This window comes from Pangasianodon hypophthalmus, chromosome 30 (assembly GCF_027358585.1).
Source record: "Pangasianodon hypophthalmus isolate fPanHyp1 chromosome 30, fPanHyp1.pri, whole genome shotgun sequence".
NCBI classification, from domain to species: domain Eukaryota; kingdom Metazoa; phylum Chordata; class Actinopteri; order Siluriformes; family Pangasiidae; genus Pangasianodon; species Pangasianodon hypophthalmus.
The window spans coordinates 11,241,256-11,261,248 of record NC_069739.1 but is presented as its reverse complement, the minus strand read 5'-3'; the positions used below and the strand labels follow the sequence as shown (position 1 = coordinate 11,261,248).

At 41.0% G+C, this 19,993-nt stretch overlaps 2 protein-coding genes across 5 annotated transcripts in view; one reads left to right on the top strand and one right to left on the bottom strand.

The window, feature by feature from the left end:
- Positions 1-2,732, top strand: part of sesn1 (sestrin 1) — a 48,032-nt gene extending 45,300 nt beyond the window's left edge. For all 3 annotated transcript variants that reach the window (XM_026917636.3, XM_026917635.3, XM_034301912.2), the window contains one exon: positions 99-2,732. In XM_026917636.3, coding sequence (XP_026773437.3) covers positions 99-185 — 87 coding nt within the window. In that variant the 3' untranslated portion in view covers positions 186-2,732. The remainder of the gene's footprint in view (positions 1-98) is intronic.
- On the bottom strand, positions 1,680-18,299 carry armc2 (armadillo repeat containing 2). 2 transcript variants are annotated; one of them, XM_026918219.3, is made up of 17 exons: positions 17,944-18,299; positions 17,748-17,820; positions 17,500-17,668; positions 15,347-15,497; positions 12,716-12,771; positions 12,213-12,323; positions 10,637-10,827; positions 10,404-10,506; positions 10,050-10,306; positions 8,939-9,084; positions 8,257-8,356; positions 7,316-7,604; positions 4,540-4,662; positions 4,346-4,459; positions 4,103-4,235; positions 3,851-3,990; positions 1,680-3,122 (listed from the first exon to the last, which is right to left on the bottom strand). In XM_026918219.3, the coding sequence occupies exons 1-17, from the start codon at positions 18,294-18,296 to the stop codon at positions 2,971-2,973; spliced, it is 2,661 nt and encodes an 886-aa protein (XP_026774020.3). In that variant the 5' UTR covers positions 18,297-18,299; the 3' UTR covers positions 1,680-2,970. The 2 variants fall into 2 exon arrangements, with proteins under 2 accessions (XP_026774020.3, XP_053087613.1); XM_053231638.1 differs by having other exon boundaries at positions 15,347-15,501; positions 17,501-17,668.
- Between the last annotated feature and the right edge of the window lie 1,694 nt (positions 18,300-19,993).

The following is a 19,993-nucleotide window of genomic DNA, read 5'->3' as shown; positions in this document are numbered from 1 at the left end:
GTAAGCGTAACATATTTATATCTCATACACACTTTATCTTCTTGCTTCGCTGAAAGATTTGATTTTTAACAGCCGTCCTTGTCTCTGTCTCTTCCTAGGTCCATGTAAATTTGCTTCTTATGGAAGCGCGCATGCAGGCGGAACTGCTCTATGCTCTAAGAGCTATCACTCGCTATATGACATGAAGTGCTATTACCGTTTCTCTTTGTAACTTCACTGTCGTTGTTGTTGCTTTCGTGGGACACATCAATAAAAGTAAAAACAACAAAAAAAAAGAGGAAAAACACAAAAAAAATTAAAGGAAAGCCAGAAGTGGAGGATGACACCGATCATCTTTGTGGCGGACGCTGGAAAAAAGAGATGAAAGGAAAAAAAAAAAAAGGCAGGAGAGAAGTCGTCTGAACCCACTTGCTGACTGAAACGCGTGGTCGCTTGGCCTGCAGTGCCGAAGCCCACCAGCAGAGGGCAACATTTTGCAAACCCGTGTAATGGGATAGCCTGAGACTGCGAGCTTCTGGAGGCGAGCCCTCCGCATAGTGTTTCGAATGCATCTGGATGAAGATGCTCCTCAAATCTTTTTTTTTTTTTTTTTTTTTTGAGATGAAAGGAGAACCAATTACCACAACTCCAGTATCGGTGCAAGCAGTGTGCACTATCATGCCTTTCTACTCTTACTGTTTTTTTTTTTTTTTTTTTTTTTGGGTTTGTTTTTCATATTGTTCTGTTGTAGTGCAGGTGAAGAGCATTAGTGAAGCTGCGTAAATGTGTGCCTAGTCACGTGCAGCACTGGAGCCGAAAGCAGAGGTGCTGTTCGTTAATGCTGCTTTTCTCAACTGAGAGGCGTGAGCCTCAAAACACCCAAACCATTGCCGATTTCATAAGCTAACGTGTAGGATGTGAGCGGGAGTGAGGAATGAAATGTGTGTGTGTGTGTGAGAGAGAAAAAGAGAGAGGGGTGTGTGTGTGGGTGTGTATGTGTGTGCGGTAGAGAGAGATTCAAAAGAAACCGCAGTCTGAGCCCTTGTTTTTGGTTTACTGTAAGTTACCACTCTGTCTCTACTTACCAATGTGTGTTTATATATATATATATATATATATATATATATATATATATATATATATATATATATATAAATCTTATAGCCTTTTTTTGGTATTTCAGGCATAAAAAATATCAAAGCACTTTGTTTCTGAAATATCAAAACATGCTTCAGCTGTAATGTAGCCGTTTTTGGGTTAGTGACCATTTCCTACATTCACTTTGTGTTGTCTGAGTGACAAGCCGAGTGATGGATTGATTTTCAAGGATGAAACCAGTCTTCCTGTTGACGTGATGTGCTTCCTGTTGGTCTGAACCCTTCCCCAACCCTTCACCTGTCTTCCCTTTACCACATGGTCATCTTAACTCTCGAAAAGCTGTTGTTTTGATGTTTTTAGGGTTGTCAGTATAATAAAATACCTCCTGTTTATATATCTCGTTGGTGAGCAGGATCTTATCGTTTGTAGTTTCCCTGCACAGGCTTTCACGCTTAGAGCCCAGCTCCCCAAATGATCATGACATACACACGGCTTGTTTTTCAAGAATTTCAAGAAGTATAACTAAGCAGCCTTTTTTTTTAATTGTTGAGTGTGTGCGTGTGTGTGCGTGTGTGTGTGTTTTAAGGAGTATAGATTCTGTGTTTACTTAAAAAAAAAAAAAAAAAATCAAAAAAATCAATCAAGTACTGCATTCTGATGGTGGCTGGAACAGCTGGATGTAGACGTGTGTTGAGAAAGAAAGAGGGATGGTACTTTTTTTTTTTTGGAGATGTATGCTAAGAAGCAATGAGCTTTCTTTTTTTAAAAAACAAAAAAAAAACAATCTTCAGAGACTGATGTCAGTTACTGACACTTTTATAAGAAAATGTTTAACAAACAAAAAAAAAATAATAAAGAAAATAAAACATATAATCTCTTTGTATTACCTGAATTTCCATAAGTATTTTTTTTTCTCTCTGGTAAACAATCCCATATAACATGAGCATGGAGATATCAGAGATAAATACCTCCAGTTGTGACAAGTGTGTGAACAATTGTATTCAACTGTATTCATATTGATAAAATACCTCTTAGCCTGTGAATTGGAGACAAAAACCCGTTATGGAATGTATGTTTATATAACTTTGTACTCTCTGGCCCACGTTTGTGTCTGTCCTATTGCAAAGCTTGTGAATGATCACAAGTAGGAAACACCATTACAGCTAACAAGTTCCTGGAAATGTTAATAGTCGAAGCACACCTCGGCCTAGTAGAGGATGTAATTCTGCTATGCAGTAATAACGCGCACACACACACACACACACAAACACAGGAATTGATCTGTCCTCTGGAGAAGATCAGAGTAACTCAGCTTGTTGGGTTTGTAGCGTTTCTCACCGTGCTGTTGCATCATTCTTTGATTTAGCACATTACTAATGTTTTAATTGGGATATCATAATAAATGCCTATTATGCTTTGGATGTGTATTGAATTATTACTGAATTTGGCTTCTCTTCGTGGGACAGTTCTGAGGATGAGTGTTGTTCTAGGTAATTGTACAGATGGTACCAGTAAAGTGTTATTGTTAGGCTGAAAGGAATGTTAGAGACGGAGAACCAGTGCCATTTTGTATCATTTTGCTGTAACTGTTTAACATGAGATTCTAACTCTGTCCTGTGTCCCTTCTGGTCGCGTTAATAAAGAGTTTGAGATCATTGCTGTGGTCCTGGTTGTTCCTTATGAAACATTCTTGCATTGTTTCTGTGGCCATGGAGGGTCGATGCAAAACATTAAATTGATTCTTTTCACATTCTCTGTATTCACAGTGTTTCTCTGTACTGATCATTAAAAACAGTGTATGTAGGCAAGTTCAGTACATTATAGAAGTGAAAGTGCAGTCAGTATATACCCTGGATTATTTCATCATCTTCTTCACACGTCAGGAATGCTTGATCAGGACGGCTCACTGATGCGTTCCAGTACGTTTACATATCTTTGCATGCGCTTCTTCAGCCTCTCGGCAACAGGTAAAAACTCCAGCTCCCAGCATGCCTCCTGGTAAGCCTTTATATCGTCACTAGAGGGCCACTGCAAAGCCTTCTGGTCTGTAAACGGAAGAGTGGAGGCGATAAGTCGCAGCCCGTTAACTGGCACGAGGATGCAACCAACACCACGCTTCATCTTATGCTTCATCAAATTATAGATTGCACACAGGTAGTGAGAAATTAGTGCCAGATGTAGTTGACATATTGGAAATACAGCTAAATGCCGTTCCCAGCCAATGGCTCAGTCCCAAAACTGTCATTTCCAAATTATCGCCACTTCCTCAATTAATATTTGGAGGAAACCTTCTTTTCCTGTAACAAGTTTAGAGAACGCATGTGGAGAGACCACGTCTCCATGCAGAACATAACTGAGATGGTCGCTGCAAAGCTATTTCTGTGTTAATCTGGATGTTGATACAGAGTTGTTGACAGATCTATCTACAACCAATTCTTAACCTCCTGGCAGAGGCAACCAGCGGAAAATATCCTGGTACTTAAAAAAAAAAAAAAAAAATTGCCATCAGTCAGTAGATTTGACACTTAGCCTCAAGAAGCTTCTGAAATTTTTTTATGGGTCTCCATTGTGCGTAATGAAATTTTTATTATCTCTGTGTATCTTTCGTATATTTATTTACACGAACTGACATTTTCACTTAGAAGAGCCAAAAGGTTTCATTCTGAGTGCTGAGGTTAAGGTCAGGGTTAGGTTTAGTTCACATTATCTTAGTGGCAGATTCTTGAAACGATAGTAAGTGTGTGTGTGTGTGTGTGTGTGTGTGTGTGTGCACCTGAATAGAGAGAAAGTATCTCCAGCAGCTCTTGTGCATACTCCTGCTGTGTGTCTTCAGTGCAGTTCCACAGCGTCTGGCACACCTGTGTAGCCAAAAGCCAGTCCTGAGGCCCAAAGTCCCGCAGGCAATCAATCAACCTGCACAGCAAAGGGGAAGGAGGAATGAAAGGAAACAAACAAAAACAGAAAGCGACGGAGATGCGGGGAATTTACACAACAAAATCACAAAAAAAATTTTATCATGAGATACTTGTGTATGGCTCCTTCCTCATTTATTATGGTTCTGTTCTTGGGATCCACGGTCAGGTTTGTGAGGACTCCACATGCCGAGAAGCACACGTCGGGATTCTTGGAGTCCAGCAGAGCCACTACAAACTGGTGCACTGAGACACAAACCCACACACACACACACACACACACACACACGTATAACTTTCACCACTCAGGGTCACATCCTGTTACTCATAATGACTTAAATAAGAAAAACACACACCTTGGTTTCTGATGATAAAATGCTGTACTTCTTCGATCTGAGAGAGGTTACCGAACACACGTGTAGCCTCTAACACTGCAGCCATATTTGAGCTTAATAACAGCCTCAGCAGCACTGCGCACAAACACCGTGACACAGAGAATGATGATCAGATTTAACAGATAAAATGTACGATGGAGATTTTCTTTTCTTACACTCAGAGACGTGAGCGTGCTGGACGCGGACGACGGAGCTCTCTCCTTGGTAGTATGACAAGTTGTTGATAGTGGTTGAAGCGTTTACTACTAACTCGGTACTCTCCTCCACAGACCTGACCTCTGAAACACACACAGGGGCAAAAGTCAGAAATGTTGCTCATTCAAACCAAGAACCTCAGCGTCTCTGTCTGGTTTCACATTTTTAATGATACTGCTGAATATTCCAGCTTGTATGCTAAAACACTGCATAGATATGAGATTTATCTGATCACATGTGTTGGTTTTGTTCCATTGCATGCACAGCTTCAAACCCAAACTTCCTCAGGTGGTTTAGAAACAGTTCATAAGTGTTTTTCTGTGACTCATAATCCTGATATTGAACGAAAATGAATATTACAGCACACGAGCCAGAGCTCTGCAGCATCCTGTTCAAATAGACTTGTGGTTTGCATTGTCAATTTTGGTGTCACCCTGCAAGTATGCGAGCCATTCAGGAGGCATGTCTGCTGCCGAGAACATGTCTCACTATCTGTTTGTCTCGGTTTCTTTTTCCATCTGGTTTTAGGTCTTTTTTTATCATCATAAAAACAGGAAGTTATTTTAATTTACCAGACAAAGGCCAGATGTGTGAGAACTATCTCTATCTCCTAGCGAGTGCGTACATTTTGTGACTGTGACTTAATCTAGACCTTTCTTTCTAACTATTTCTGCCCTTTAAATTGTTGTGACGTTTCACTTGATACAACAATATTGTTGCTCATAATACATAATCGCATGTGGCAACAAATGCATCAGCTGTTATTTACCTGTTTCTTGAAATGTTTCCTGATGCGATCCCCCCAACAACCCCCCTAACACACACACACACACACACACACACACACACATATGCACACACACTTACACATGCACGCACGCACACACGCACGCACATACACATACACGCACACACACACGTGCGCACGCACACATACACACACACAAATACACACGCACACACATACACACACGCACACATACACACGCACACATACACATGCACACACACATACACACGTACGCATACACACACACACACACACACACACACACACGTGCATGCACACACGCACACACATATGTACACACACTTACACATGCACGCACACACACACGCACGCACATACACACACACACGCGTACGCTCACGCACACATACACATGCACGCACACACACACGCACGCACATACACACACACGCGCGTACGCTCACGCACACATACACACACACTTACACACGCACACATGCGCACACACACACGCATGCACACACGCACGCACATACACACACACGCGCGTACGCACACGCACACATACACACACATGCACACTTACACACACACACATGCGCACACACACATATGCACACACGCACACACACATATGTACACACACTTACACATGCACGCACACACACACGCACGCACATACACACACACGCGCGTACGCTCACGCACACATACACACACACTTACACACGCACACATGCGCACACACACATATGCACACACGCACACATGCACACACAAACACGCATGCACACACGCACGCACATACACACACACGCACACATACACATGCACACACACACACACGCACGCACACATACACACGCACACATACACATGCACACACACTCGTACGCACATACACACACACGCACGCACACGCATGCACACATACACACGCACACATACACACGCACACATACACACGCACACATACACACGCACACATACACACGCACACACACACTCGTACGCACATACACACGCATGCACACATACACACGCACACATACACATACACACACACACATACGCATGCACACGCACAAGCTAAATTCGGTGCATTCTCCCCAGTTTATGACTGAGATTTTAAATCACTAGAGAAAATAGATAAAAAAATGGAACTGCTGATAAACTATATCTTTCTTTTTCTTAACAGGAAACGATAACCATCACCTCTCCCCAGCCTGCGCAAAAACTCCCATGCAGGACTGAAAGTGGCTTTCGGTTTGCACCTAAAAACCACATCACGCTTCTTTTCTGTGTCTCGGAAATATACGACGAATAGGAAGGTGTGTTTATCAAAACAGACTCTGGGAAATGACACCAGTACAGTTGGCCACTTCTTGTTATCTGCAGCACTGTATGCAGCTTGTGTGCTGGGAATTGTTGCTAGGAATCAGTGCATTGTGCGGCAGCACAAACAGCCATTCATCTGCTACGAAATGTTTACAGTTGTTGCATAAGTGCGTGCGTGTGCATTAAAAAGAGAGAGAGCGAGAGAGAGCGAGAGAGAGAGAGAGAGAGAGAGAACTTTAAACTGCTGATTAGACAATTGTCCTCCTTGCTTTTTGTGCAGGAAATGTTAACCGCCTCTTCATCCTTCCGTGCCAGCTTAAAACCTCCCACGTAGGACCAAAAGTGAAATTTGGTTTGTACCTAATAACCACAGACAAATTTCATCTTCATATCTCAGAAAATATGTAGAGAGCAGGAGAGTGTGTGTACTGATGAAGATAAGACCAGATATTAGGGCACTGTGCAGTGGAACAAACATAAAAATAATTGGGCTAGCATAGTTATATACAGTATGTGAGGGTGCATGCGTGCATGCGTGCGTGTATGTGTGTGTGCGTGCATGCGTGCGTGTATGTGTGTGTGCGTGCATGCGTGCGTGCGTGTGTGTGTGTGTGTGTGGGTGGGCGTGTGAGATTATTCTTGCTTACCCATCACTTTCAGTAGTAGCTGCACACACAGTGTATTGGCTGCCAGTGCCATGCCTACAGTGGGGTGAATGGACAGGTTAGCCAACACTCGAATCAGCTTTATCAGGACGTCCTCTTCCTCGTGCATATGATTCTCCGAGTCCGGAGGATTCTTGGGGACTCGCAGGTAGCTCTGGAAAAGCTCTAAGAGAACGTCTATGGACCTTTCCACCTCATAAACTCTCTCTCTGGCATCATTGCTCCTAGCTGCCAGGTTTCCTAATGTGAACAGGAGACGCACCACCAATGCCTACAAACGATGCAGAGAAACATAGTTTATGTGTGTGTGTGTGTGTGTGTGTGTGTGTGTCTGGGTGGAAGGATACATGACTTTACAAGGTGTCATGATCCTAAATAAATAACTATACACTATAAATTAGTACTGAGCTATAAATTATTTACTGTACCAGTCAAAGGTTTGGACATACTAGAAACAGAGAGACTAATTCAGGGATCAGTGTCTGTATTTACTCTACAAATGGAAAAAAAAAAATCTTTAAGATCATGAAAAACTTCAGATCAGAGTTGCCTGTGTTGACTTCAACCTATAAATCATTTTGTGTTTACCTAGAAGGAGACAGAGCTCAATATGTTCTCTGCAATAAGGAAGTCAGAAAGGACAGCGTGTTCCTACAGAAGGGCTGTGGGTGTGTGTTTATGTCTTCACAACGCTGGATGCACGTCTAATCATTTTGCGAAGTTTGAACAAAAGAGATTTCGTTACACTCACTCAGAGGAGGGAGAGCAGTTAAATGTTTCGGGGATAGAAACACACTCACGTACTCATGCATCTTCATTTAACACTGCTCTATTCAAGAGAGCAAATGTGTGCATACATGGGTGTATGTGTGTATGTGTGTGTGTATGTGGCTTTAGCATACATATGTTTTGGCTGGACTCACCTGTTTCCTGCTGTGTTTGCACAACAGGGCTAAAAATAGCCTGTAGCAGCTCGATGTCTCGGCTAGCGCATAGCAGCACTCAGCATAGGAGGACAGTTTGCTGGAGACACAAAAAAAACACACACGCAAACCGACGCGTTAGATTGTGATTCAGCTGAGAAAACGGTTCTGTGACAACATGATAATGTTGTTAACACTCATCAGGAAAAAGTGGGTGACTGAAGAAAGATACAGAGAGATCTAAGGCTTTTTAAGTGGCGTGAGAGGATTTGCTGTCTTCACGTTCGTACTGTAGTGTAACATCTTCAGAATCAAAACGAAATGGATGGTACATGGACGGAAACAAGGCTGAACATTACTACTGCTACTATGCAACTAGTATATCATTTGCCTTAATCTCTCTGAACTTTTTAGAATGTCTAAAAAGGTATAAAGGTAAGATAACAGCTCAGTGGTGTAGGTATGAAACTTCACAGACAGGAAGACTATCAGTGAAAGGAGTTTCGAGTGGTGAATTCATGTGTGGTTACAATAATCATGCAAAAGTCTATGTTCTTCGGTTATTCAGCTGTATTCAGAGCAATGTGTTTGCACAAAAGGTTATTACAAAAGCGTTCTCTTTTCTGAGGGTCATGACAGAGTTTGTAATTTGGAATATGAGGCTACAACACGTGTCTCTCACCTAAATATCCTGGCTACATTAAGGCAGATGTCTTGGTCTTCTTGGTGATGATCCATAACTGCACATAATGTGGAGAAGACATCGTTGGACAAAAAGGAAGAACGGGACTCGGACAAGTCGGCCATGTTTCGCAGAGCTGCTGTCACCTGCAAGGGGGTCAAGAGGTCAGAGTCATCAGAGAAATAAGGATGCTCAGATTTTAGCATAAAAACAAATGAAAGTCTGAGTGCCCAGTGTGTGTGTGTGTGTGTGTGTGTGTGTGTGTGTGTGTGTGTGTTTAATTAAAGTCTGGTTTAGACATTAGCCATACCTCAGTGTGTATATAAACCCTTGCTACAATCAAGATGATTGAACAGAAGAGTTTTTTAAAATATATAGTCCCCTGATTAATCTCTTTGTTCAAGGTTTGGACCACTGATTAAAAGTCACCCAGTAATAATTATCTGGCCTGCTGCTGTCCACTCTCAAACTACCCTCATTTCCACCTGATCACAAGTTACTGAAACAGGCTGCCTGGCAAAATAAGCGCGCCATGCTCAGGAAATTTGTTTAGGAAGATTTAAACATTTACGTTCCTTACTCCTATAGAAAAAGGCATCCTTTGGACTAAACCAGCCAGCCAGAACAAACAAGCTCAATATGGATATAAAAGATAAAAAAAAAAAATTAAAAAAAAGGAAACTTTGCCAGAAAAGAAAAAAAGAAAAAAAAAAAAAAAACAAGCCAAGGAAATGAGCATAAAACAATCCACCCTGTGTTAGGACCCTGAGTGACCCCACCCTGCCATTTTGTCCAGTTTAGTTTGCAGCACATGATTCGGAGAAATGTCTAGGCGGGGTTCACTGACAGCCTGTTCCTCCACTGCCAAAACCTCTGAGAGAAACAGAGCATGTTGACAACACAAACCATCCAAGCGTTTCTGGTCATAAACAACGACTTTGGTTCAACTCTCTTTCAGTGTGAGCATCCATATTTGTTCTGTCTACTAGAAGAGTTTAAAAGTTGCAGTGATTCTGGATGGAGCTAATGACATGAGGTTTAAAACGCTGTGTGTTTATCGCGGAATATAACGATTATGTTCCGTCGTCGTAGGTGTCCGGAAGCTACCCACCTGTACCAGTATATGTCCTGTGATAGCAGGCTGGCCATGTCCTGCTAACATGTGACGATCATTAGGGAAAGCTTTAGGGTCTGACAGCTGAATGAGCTGCTGAGAGAGCTGGAGCGAGACTGCGATGAAGTCTTTAGCTAGGAGCAGCCTGGCGAGGGTGCTGTTTCCTGAGAGGAGCTTCAGGGACCCCATGCAGTACAGCACAGTCTCTCCACTGCTTTTAAAATCCTCACACTGTATCAGTAAGAGGAGGGAATCTGACACACACACACACACACACACAGAATAAGCGGACTGTGAAAGACAGTTAATGACTGATCAGAGTGAATGAGTTACATGGGAACAGAGACGCACCTATAATGGGGTTGTCCTGGAACAGGAAGTCGTTTCTGGGACTCCGGCTTATTTTAAAGACCAGCTTGCAAATGTTTAGCAAGTTGTTTCCGCTGACATTAAGCTGAAATTACACAGTGGTAGATAAGATCTATGTTATTATCAGTAAACATTAATGTTCTTCATTTAAACCCAGTACATTTTTTGTCGTTATTTTTTAAAGCACGTTTAGCAGCTGTCAGTTGTCTACTTACTGCGAGTATGATTTTAGCTAGAGTTAGGTTTAGCTGGTCTGATCCCAAATCGATCAGTCGAAACAGTGCCTGGAGAATGGAGGACCTTTTCTTAAACCGCCTTCCCAGCATGCCTTTCTCTGCCAGGACACTATGGAGACTGGCACAGGCATCACAAAGACGCTCGATAGTCTCCTTTGACACAATTCCTCCTAAATATACACGAGTTAGAGATATAGAGATGGTCCAGAGATTAGAGAATGATATGCTTAAAATTTTTCTGTGCATTGGCCGTGGTAAAAGGATTTCTGATATTTCAGCATGAGCACACAATTCTTACATGGGTCAACAGGTTCAGTAAACCATTTATGATCTGCATATCACTTTTCAATCTATATTTCACTTTTCAACTTGGACTGAATGCCAAAACAGATCTGTTGACATTTCACTGACATTTATCTAACACCCACTGACAGAGTTCATCTTGTGTCCTCAGTCTTCTGCAGCTTTCATATATGCATATCCATTTTGTTTAAAACAACTGTGATCTAATGCAGTATGTCCTGACAATGAAGCAAATTCTTTTTTTAACAAATTGGAGTCTTTAAGCTGACTGTCTGAGTACAAAAATATAAAAAGCATGGCACACACTTTGCAAGTTTAGCACCAGGACTGTGGAAAGTAGGTTTTGTGATGAGGTTTTCGAAAGCTATTTTGGGTAAAATAAATGTTGTTCCACTATTCTGGTCTTGGCTGCTTCGTCTTGTCCTGTCTGGTGACGTCGTGCCCCTCAGTAGTTTGTTATGCGTGAGCCAAGAGGCACTTGGGCATGATAAATATTTGATATTTATCTTTCAAATGAATTTCCATTCAATATTAAAAGTGCTTAAATATGTACTGCAATTACATTTCATTTCATGGTTGTTTCTCTCATTCCTGCACTTCTCTTCAGAACGTTCAAGGCCTTGCCAAACCCAATACACATCTGTTTTTTTTTTTTATTCCCTAGGATTCAAATTTCATGTTTTATTTCTCCCTGTCTACTCTGGAACACACTCCCAAAACCAGGACATTTAACACACACCGAGAACTACATTACTTTCCTTATAAAGAGGAGGACTAACTGTTTTTTTTAACAGAGATTTATATTGGAAATTTTAAATATTCTTCCAAATATGAACGTATGAAGACACATATGCATACATACGTACATAGAGTACACAGAAATGATTGATTAATTTTTTTTTCAGTGACAGAACAGAATTAATTAATTAACATATTTCTAAAAAATTTTAGTCGATTTTTTCTTTCCTATCACATGACGGCTACCAGGCGGGGAGGATGAAGTCTAACACGTGCTTCCTCTGAGACATGTGAAACTAGAAACCAAGCAAACACCTCTCTTCAAACTGCTACTCATGCAGCATCACATAGTGCTATCTACCCTCTTCTGCATACATGAGCTCACAGACACACACACGATTGGTTAGTGTCATATTTATTGCCATATGTAACAATGTTTTTGAATAGTGAGGTCCAGTTCAGTTCAAACTTTAGTTATATACACATTAAATCTTATGGTGTAGTTTATAATCACCTGGAGCAACAGACTCAAACGTCTGCAGAATAGGAAGCACCTCAGAGGTCCAGAAGACAGATTCATCGGTGGCATCACTTCCTGCCGTGTCTCTGCAGCCAGGCTCAGCACCTGTTAGTAAACAGATGGACCAAAAACACCAGTTAAAACATCGATGCTTCACACCTACTCGCTTCACATCAGCGGTTCTCACTGTTTCACCCGTTTGTATATAAATACAGGATGTTCAGCATAGCATGAAAAGGTCAACACTATGCGCCTACACATCCTTTGATTAGCCTGAGTTCTGTGCAGACACCTCGGTGACTGAACATTTGCATTCAGAGCGTCATGCAGGAAGCTGTCTCTGCGAGTAGGAAATATTCTACAAGCCACTGAGTTTAGGATCAATGCGATGAAAGGTGTATCTGGTGTCCAATCTACGAATCAGGCTTTGAGGTTAGTCAGTAGTTCAAATGGATAAACAAATCATATGAGCAGAGCCGTATGGGGATAAAACAAACCTGTTTTTGTTCTTTTTGCTTGAGATAAGTCAGCACTGCTGGGCCGTGGAGTTCCACTAATCACACACACACACACACACACACACAAGATGGAAAAAAGGTGAAGTTGTGTTAATGAATCGCTGCTTTCTTAGATCTTATCTGCACATTGAGAGGTAAGTGGTGTTCTTACACATTTAACTGCCAGCTGCCAGCTGTCCATCATGCACATTTTAAAGCAAACAATTACAACACAATACTGTACGACTGTGTGCTTTGTAGATCTGTATTTAAATCTAATCTCCAAATACATTTCCCACATATTTAAAAGCTTGCCACAAGGTGTCCCTGTTGTAATGTTCTCGTACCCGCATGCACGGGGCGCACCGAGCAGGTCTGTTCATGTCTGATCCGGCCCATGTGCTTTACTCCCAGCAGTACTAACAATCTCTGATACATCTGGAGGTTTGCATAATGCGAATGCATGCAAACTGGTCAGAGTGAAAATGTGCATGCAACAGACAGGAAACCACAAGATTGTGTGCCTGCGTCCAAGTCGTTCATGCAATGTCATCGTGAGTCTTTATCTTAAAAACAGTGTTATCCTACAATATGGCTGATACATGGTGACGAACAACTTACTCCTTTCGTGCGGTCTTATAAATAAATGTCACAGAAGTGTCGTTAAATTCAAAACGTACAGGAGGTACAGAATGACATGCTGCTGGTGGGGAGAACAAACGTTCTTTACGATACAGCCGGGCATATTTTGGGCATCGATTTAGTTTGGCCCTGTTAATGACTTGATAATGTCTCTTTGTTGATGGACTCCTTTAGTCTGAGACGTGATCTCATCGTCAGAGTCTTGAGCGAAACTACACTGGTGGCCAACAGAGCAGCCTGCCCTCATAATCTAATACTGCTCCATTATCAATGATATCAGAGAGAGAGAGAGAGAGAGAGAGAGAGAGAGAGAGAGAGATGTGTGTGTTGGGGGTGTGTGCACTGGATACTTAACTGAAAATTTATATATGTGGAAATGTTACTTAAAGTTCATATATTAAAGCAACTCATTTACAAATCTGGCTACAAATGGTCTGAAAGCATACACGTACATTTCTCCAGTGTCTCTGAACTTGTTTTTTTTCAGCTACACGTCTTTGTAGGGTTTTCGCACTGCCCACGATCGCAAAGCAACTTCAGGAACGGCTACACGTTCAAGCAGAGACACGACTTGATACTTCCCGACAGTCAGCAGAAAGCCAACTGCCTTCTCAGATTATTGTGGAAAAGCTCCGTACGAACGTAAAACCAATGCTTTGGCGCTAAGAGACTTTCAGCAGGTCATTTTAACTGTTTCCAGAAATATATCGGAGTTTAAATGAAATGACGGATAAGAGCTCAAAGTGCACGTTTCAGCTTTCACTGGAGAGTATTTACATCCAAATCAGGTGAACGGTGTAGGAATTACGGCGCTTTTTATATCTGGTCCCCCATTCTTTTTAAGGGACCAAAAGTAATTGGACAGACTAAAATAATCATAGATTAAAATTGTCATTTCTAATATGTGGTTGCTAATCCTTTGCCGTCAATGTCAGCCTGAAGTCTGAGACACTAAGACACTTAGACATCACCAGACGTTGGGTTTCTTGCCTGGTGATGCTCTGCCAGGCGTTTACTGCAGCTGTCTTCACTTCCTGCTTGTTCTTGGGGCGTTTTGCCTTCAGTTTTGCTTTCAGCCTAATTTTTACTGTTCCGTCTCTCTGACGGGTTTGTTTTGATTTTTTTTAGCCTGATGATGGCTTGCTTCGCCGGCAGTAACAGCGCTTTTGGAGTCTATGCTGAGAGTTAACAGTCAACAGATTCCAAATGCTGAACTTGAAATCACCTCTAGACCTTTTATGTCCTTACTTGTAAGTGAAATAATGAGGGAAGAACCTTCACCTGGATATGGAACAGCTTGAATTCTCCAATTACAAAGGAGGGATCACATACAAAAAAAAGGCTGTAATTCCTACACCGTTCACTCGATTTATACATAAATACCCTCACATTAAAGCCGAAAGTCTGCGCTTTGAGATCATTTTCTCTATTTTATGCTATTCTGCAGTACTAAATGTGGGCAGTGATGGTATTTCACTTCTTCACTTTTCATCTGGTTTGCTCTGTGTGTATTTTCGACTCTCTGGTACTTTCCACATTACATTTGGGAAAAACAGACGACGATATATCCACCTAGGACTTTTCACAGCGTTATAATGCCATGAAAGTGGCACTTTAAATACTTCCTGAGTCAGGTCAGTAATTTCCAGCGATCGCTGATTCCCTTTCATCCACTTGCTGCAATAAAGCATTTCATTGAGACTGAATTTATTACTGTAATCCTTACAGCTATTGTAAAAGCCTGATATGTTAACAGATTCCTGTTAAATTCCTGCTGACTATGGTTTGTAATAAGTAGCTGTTACAGATGGATCAACTGACTATAAAATATTTTATTGCTGTTCTGGATGAGTGTGAGCCACTAAAGGTTTTCAACAGCTCTCAAGGTTGCTGTTATGGGCAAGAGGAAATACTGACAGCTGATAAATAACAAGACAAACATGAGCAGGGGATGAAAACTAAATAAAGATATGATAATAAAATGCGTACCTATGTTTGATTGGTATGCGTGTGAGAATTTCTGAGGATTTCTCTGTCCTTTCTGGTTTGTAACCGGAATGCAAGGAAAAAGACTCTCTGTGCACTTGCTTTGATGGCTTCACACTCAAGGTAGGCTCGTCAACACCCTCGGCGTGAGGAACTACAGAAATATAGGTACAAAATCACATGCAAATATCCACTCTGTTATAAAATTACTAGAAAAAAAAAAACACTAGATTAAACCTGATTGTAAAAGAAATCATTATTTCTATAACAAATGAAAGAAAAAACAAAGAATGTCAATGATAACGAAAGTAAAGAATAAAACAAGACAAGGTTTTTACTCCTCTTATACCACAATGATCTTCCAACGACTACAATTTATAATTTATTAATAGACAACATGATTTTTAACCATTTATAGTTACATTTAATGTCATGGAATGTCCGTGAGACAATTTAGTTCCTGTTATCACTTATGTACGTTAAAGCAACTGTAAACAGTTTTTCCGTCACTAGTCTCTTTCACGTTACGCAACTTTAATCACTTGCAATCTGTTGTTTGGTGGACGTAGGGGGTGTACAAGGCACACACACACTACACAAACCTTCACCTGGAGAGATCCTGATTCCCAAATCCTGCTTTCTCACAAAAATAAACACGAGAGCTGTCTATCATGTGACTTTGTGGCTATTTCATATAGAAACAAGAAAACATGAAGGAAATATTGGTTGGGGAGACGCAGGCAGCGAGGATTGTCTGTTCTGCAAAGAGAACTGGAGGTATAGTGAAAAGAAAAACAGTTATTTTTATACTGTGCCGACAGGAATCATGTCGTGTTTGTCGCTGAGCCCCAAAATTAGTCGCCAACTGGGAAAGGTCTTTAAAAATCTGTTTATTTTTTTAGATTATGTAGATCATAACGTCCCTGATGAAGTCCCACTGGACACAAATGAACTCTGAACGAGTTAAATCAACACTCGCGGTGTTAACTCAACACTGGGGATTTAGCTGTGCAGGTAAGACTGTGTAAACGACGAGCGATTTATAAGCATCATAAACTGTAGACACAAACTCCTCCACATGTAGCCTGAGTGTTACTGTCCCATTCTGTGGATATAAATTTGCTTATAACAGAGATTATAAAAGAGTCTATTCTTTCTGTCATTCCACTGCGTGAGTGACGCACTTCGGAGTGCAGTCATCAGAGTGTCTTTTAAAGAGGGTGGATGGGGACAGGATCAAGGTCACGCTAAAAAGGCGCTTCAGTCTTCCTTTACAATGGACTGACACATGAATAGCGAGAAACGAATGGAGGACAGAAGTATTGTGCCAGCAATCTTTTCTCTTATTCAGCAGGACGCTAACCTTTTCCGCCCATCTCACTCAGTCCTTTCTTTGTTAACTCTGTATGTTGTTACTCACAACTTCTAGAAGCTTTTAGTTACTATCACCTTCCCTCTCTTATTGGTAAAACTCTATCCTGCCTTATTTCTAATGCTTACTGTACTGTATGTCATCTAGCTATCGATCTGTGTTGTTACAAATAACAAGGATTAAAGCAAGGGTCATCAGTTCCAGTGCTGGAGAACCAGAGTGCACAGTTCAGTGACGGTCCTTCTCTAGCACACTCATTAACCTTAAAGTCTTTTTTTTTTTTATTAAATAAAACTTTCTTTTTATAATAGAAATAAAAGCAACCCCTTTGAGTCCCAGCAGAGGTATTAACAACTCTTGTCCATAAAAAGTAGAGCACTGAAAACCCTACTGAAAGGTCCAAATTAGCATTGAACATATGACAAAGTGTTATTGTGTCATAAAACATAACAGCCAATCAGGTCGCAATATGCAAATGTATGCATGACGTGCAGCATTCGTTTACTAGAGTTTCTAATTTACATATTTATAGAATCTGCTTTTCTTGATGCAGGTAAAATGTAGGCACGAGTGTGCTCTTTTCCCTTTCTGTTTCCTTATTTATTTTTCATACTTCTTCATTCTTTACAATGTCTCCACATGGTCATTTTTTTGCTGTGTTAGTCCTAAAAACGGACTTTGTTCATCTCAAATAATTGCACCTCAATCCAGACTGTGAGCTAATATTGGCCAGTAGGTCATCCGGTTCACGACAGAGAGTATATTTATTCATGCGTCCACATACCGTTTGAGTGTTGAGTCATCGAGGGAACCAGCGTAAGCGATCTTGCCCTGACGAGTCTTGTCCGAGTGCCTCCTGAACCTGCTTTATCCAAACGTTCACCTGGAGGTTTGGGCACAGCTTTTTCAACTTCACTGTAGTCTTCATCCAGTGAAAGTGGCAACCTGGGCTTCTGTTTTATAATAAGTTCGTTAACATTCGCTTCCCCTAATCAGACAAAGTTTCAGAAGAGTTTTGAAAAACTGCCTTACGTGATCCAAAGGCGAGAGGCGGGTCCCTGAACTCGGCCTGGAATCAGGAGCCTCGAAATTCTTAGCATGGAGGCTGTAGGAGAATATTAAAAAAAATTTTTTGATCTTGGAATATACAAAATCTGCATTGCTGTATTATGTTTAATAACAGATCCAAAGCAAATTTCAAGTTTTTTTTTTTTTTTTTTTTCAAAACCTGAATGAAGATGGCGGTCTTCCGTCACGTGTGCGGGCTGATCCTCCAAAAAGCTGCCGGTGCTCCTCTCGTGGGGTGAAGGGCCGCTGCGTCCGAAGAGTCCTGAGAGAATGCCGGGCTTCTGTCACTATCTCTGCACTCGTCTGTCTCCTACTGCCATAGCCAAGGTAGAAGGGTCCCTGCTTTTCCTGCTTACGCTCCACCGAGGCCATGTGAGGACTGTACAGAACAATCTGACGATGTGACGATAACGCTAGACCACATGAACCTGAGAACATAAAGACAAACAAAAATAGACTAACTTGCTTATGTTTGGAAGAACACTTGGTTTTGTTATACCTACTGTAGGGCATTGTGAGTAACGGGACCTACTGTATTACGAACTGGATAGTGACCTTGATTTCTGCGACTCAGACGGATTGCAATCTTCCGTAAAATAGTTTCACTTTTCGTTTAGTAAAATATTGTACTTTAATTTTTAGAAATATAGCATGAATTAAAGAGAGTGCCTCAAACTGGTGGTAAGTTGAATATTCAATGAGAAAACGTTGCCATCTATTTAGAGTAAAAGCACTCTGATAGGATTATGAAGACATAATAAGATAATAGGGACACCAGTTTGGTAAAGTGGTCAGAAAAATGGATTTATTTATGGAATATCTAATGAACACTTTTGAAGTCCTGTGCAAAAGCAAGTACCTCTAAGCCCTTTATCTTTCTATTATAAAATCAGTCTGTTTACTTAAACCCAGTCCCAACCTCTCTGAGTTTCAGGGCAGGACGGAGAACAGTTTGTTTTGCCAAGCCCCAGTGAAACTGGATGATGGCCAAACTGTTTGGGATTTTAACAACGAAGATGTTTTAGTGTAATGCAATAACGCTATCTGTGTCTGTATCTATTTACATCTGTTCAAATTTAAAGATGAGGTGGGCATGGTGTAAAATGGAGTTTTTTTTTTCTAACCCTAATCTACAGTGAGCCAACGCAATATGTGTAATATGTGTTATGCAAGTATGCATTATGCTTTTGTCACGCTTGTGTTGTTATCTATCTTTGTTTAGAATCATGTTTTCTTAACAAACAATAGGAATTGAACAAATTATACACAGAGCCTTGAGTAAACACTCAAGCCTCTTCCTCTTGAGTAAACTCATTCTATAAAAGGTGCCTAATGTTATTAAATGAATTAAAGTTAACTTAAATGAACAAATTCAGCCTTAACGTTTGTTGCCTGAGAACTTCACTATTACGAGCAGTCACGCATCGCCCATACACTTCCTACTTCCTGCAGGGATGCTGACGGCAGCAAGCCAAGTGGTAAAACTGGGAATGCTGCACCTCAGATCATTTCAGTGTTCATCTGTTACCTGGGAACTCCAGTACCTGTGCTTTCTCTAAGGTACTTCATTGCCAAAGAGGGAGGTTGAGACTTTTATGAACAGGCCATGCTTGCAGGATGATCGGTTTGACGACAATGATGTAGCAAGAACCTTTTATTAGCAAAAGAGTAAGCAAACAGGAAAACTCCACTAATTCTGAAGGAAAACAACCTGTTGGTCTGAACATGTCATGGTTTATATACACCACTCTCATCATACGGTTTGCTTAAAAATCATATGGATTGCTTTGAATTTTTATGTAAGATAAATCAGTAATACACTATATGGCCAAACGCTTGTGCACAGGGGCATTGTCATGCTGGAACGTACAAAGACATTCTATACAATTGTGTGGTTTAAACTTTGTGGCAACAGTGTGGTGAAGAACCACTTATGGGTGTGATGGTCAGGGGTGCACATAGTTTCGTCCACATAGTGTATATGGCTGTTTTTTCTTTCAGGCAGCAAATTAAACATCTGGTACTCATGCAGGTCATCTATAGAAATGGATATGTTTTTGTAGAAGTGAAACTTTTGTAGAAGTGAAAAGCAGCACCAATACAGTTCAGATCAGTTCAGTTCTGACACACATTGGTGAAGGATTTTTTTTTTAAGTTGTTGGTTATTAGTCTTAAATGATCAGCAGTGAAGCATTACAATGAACCAGGTT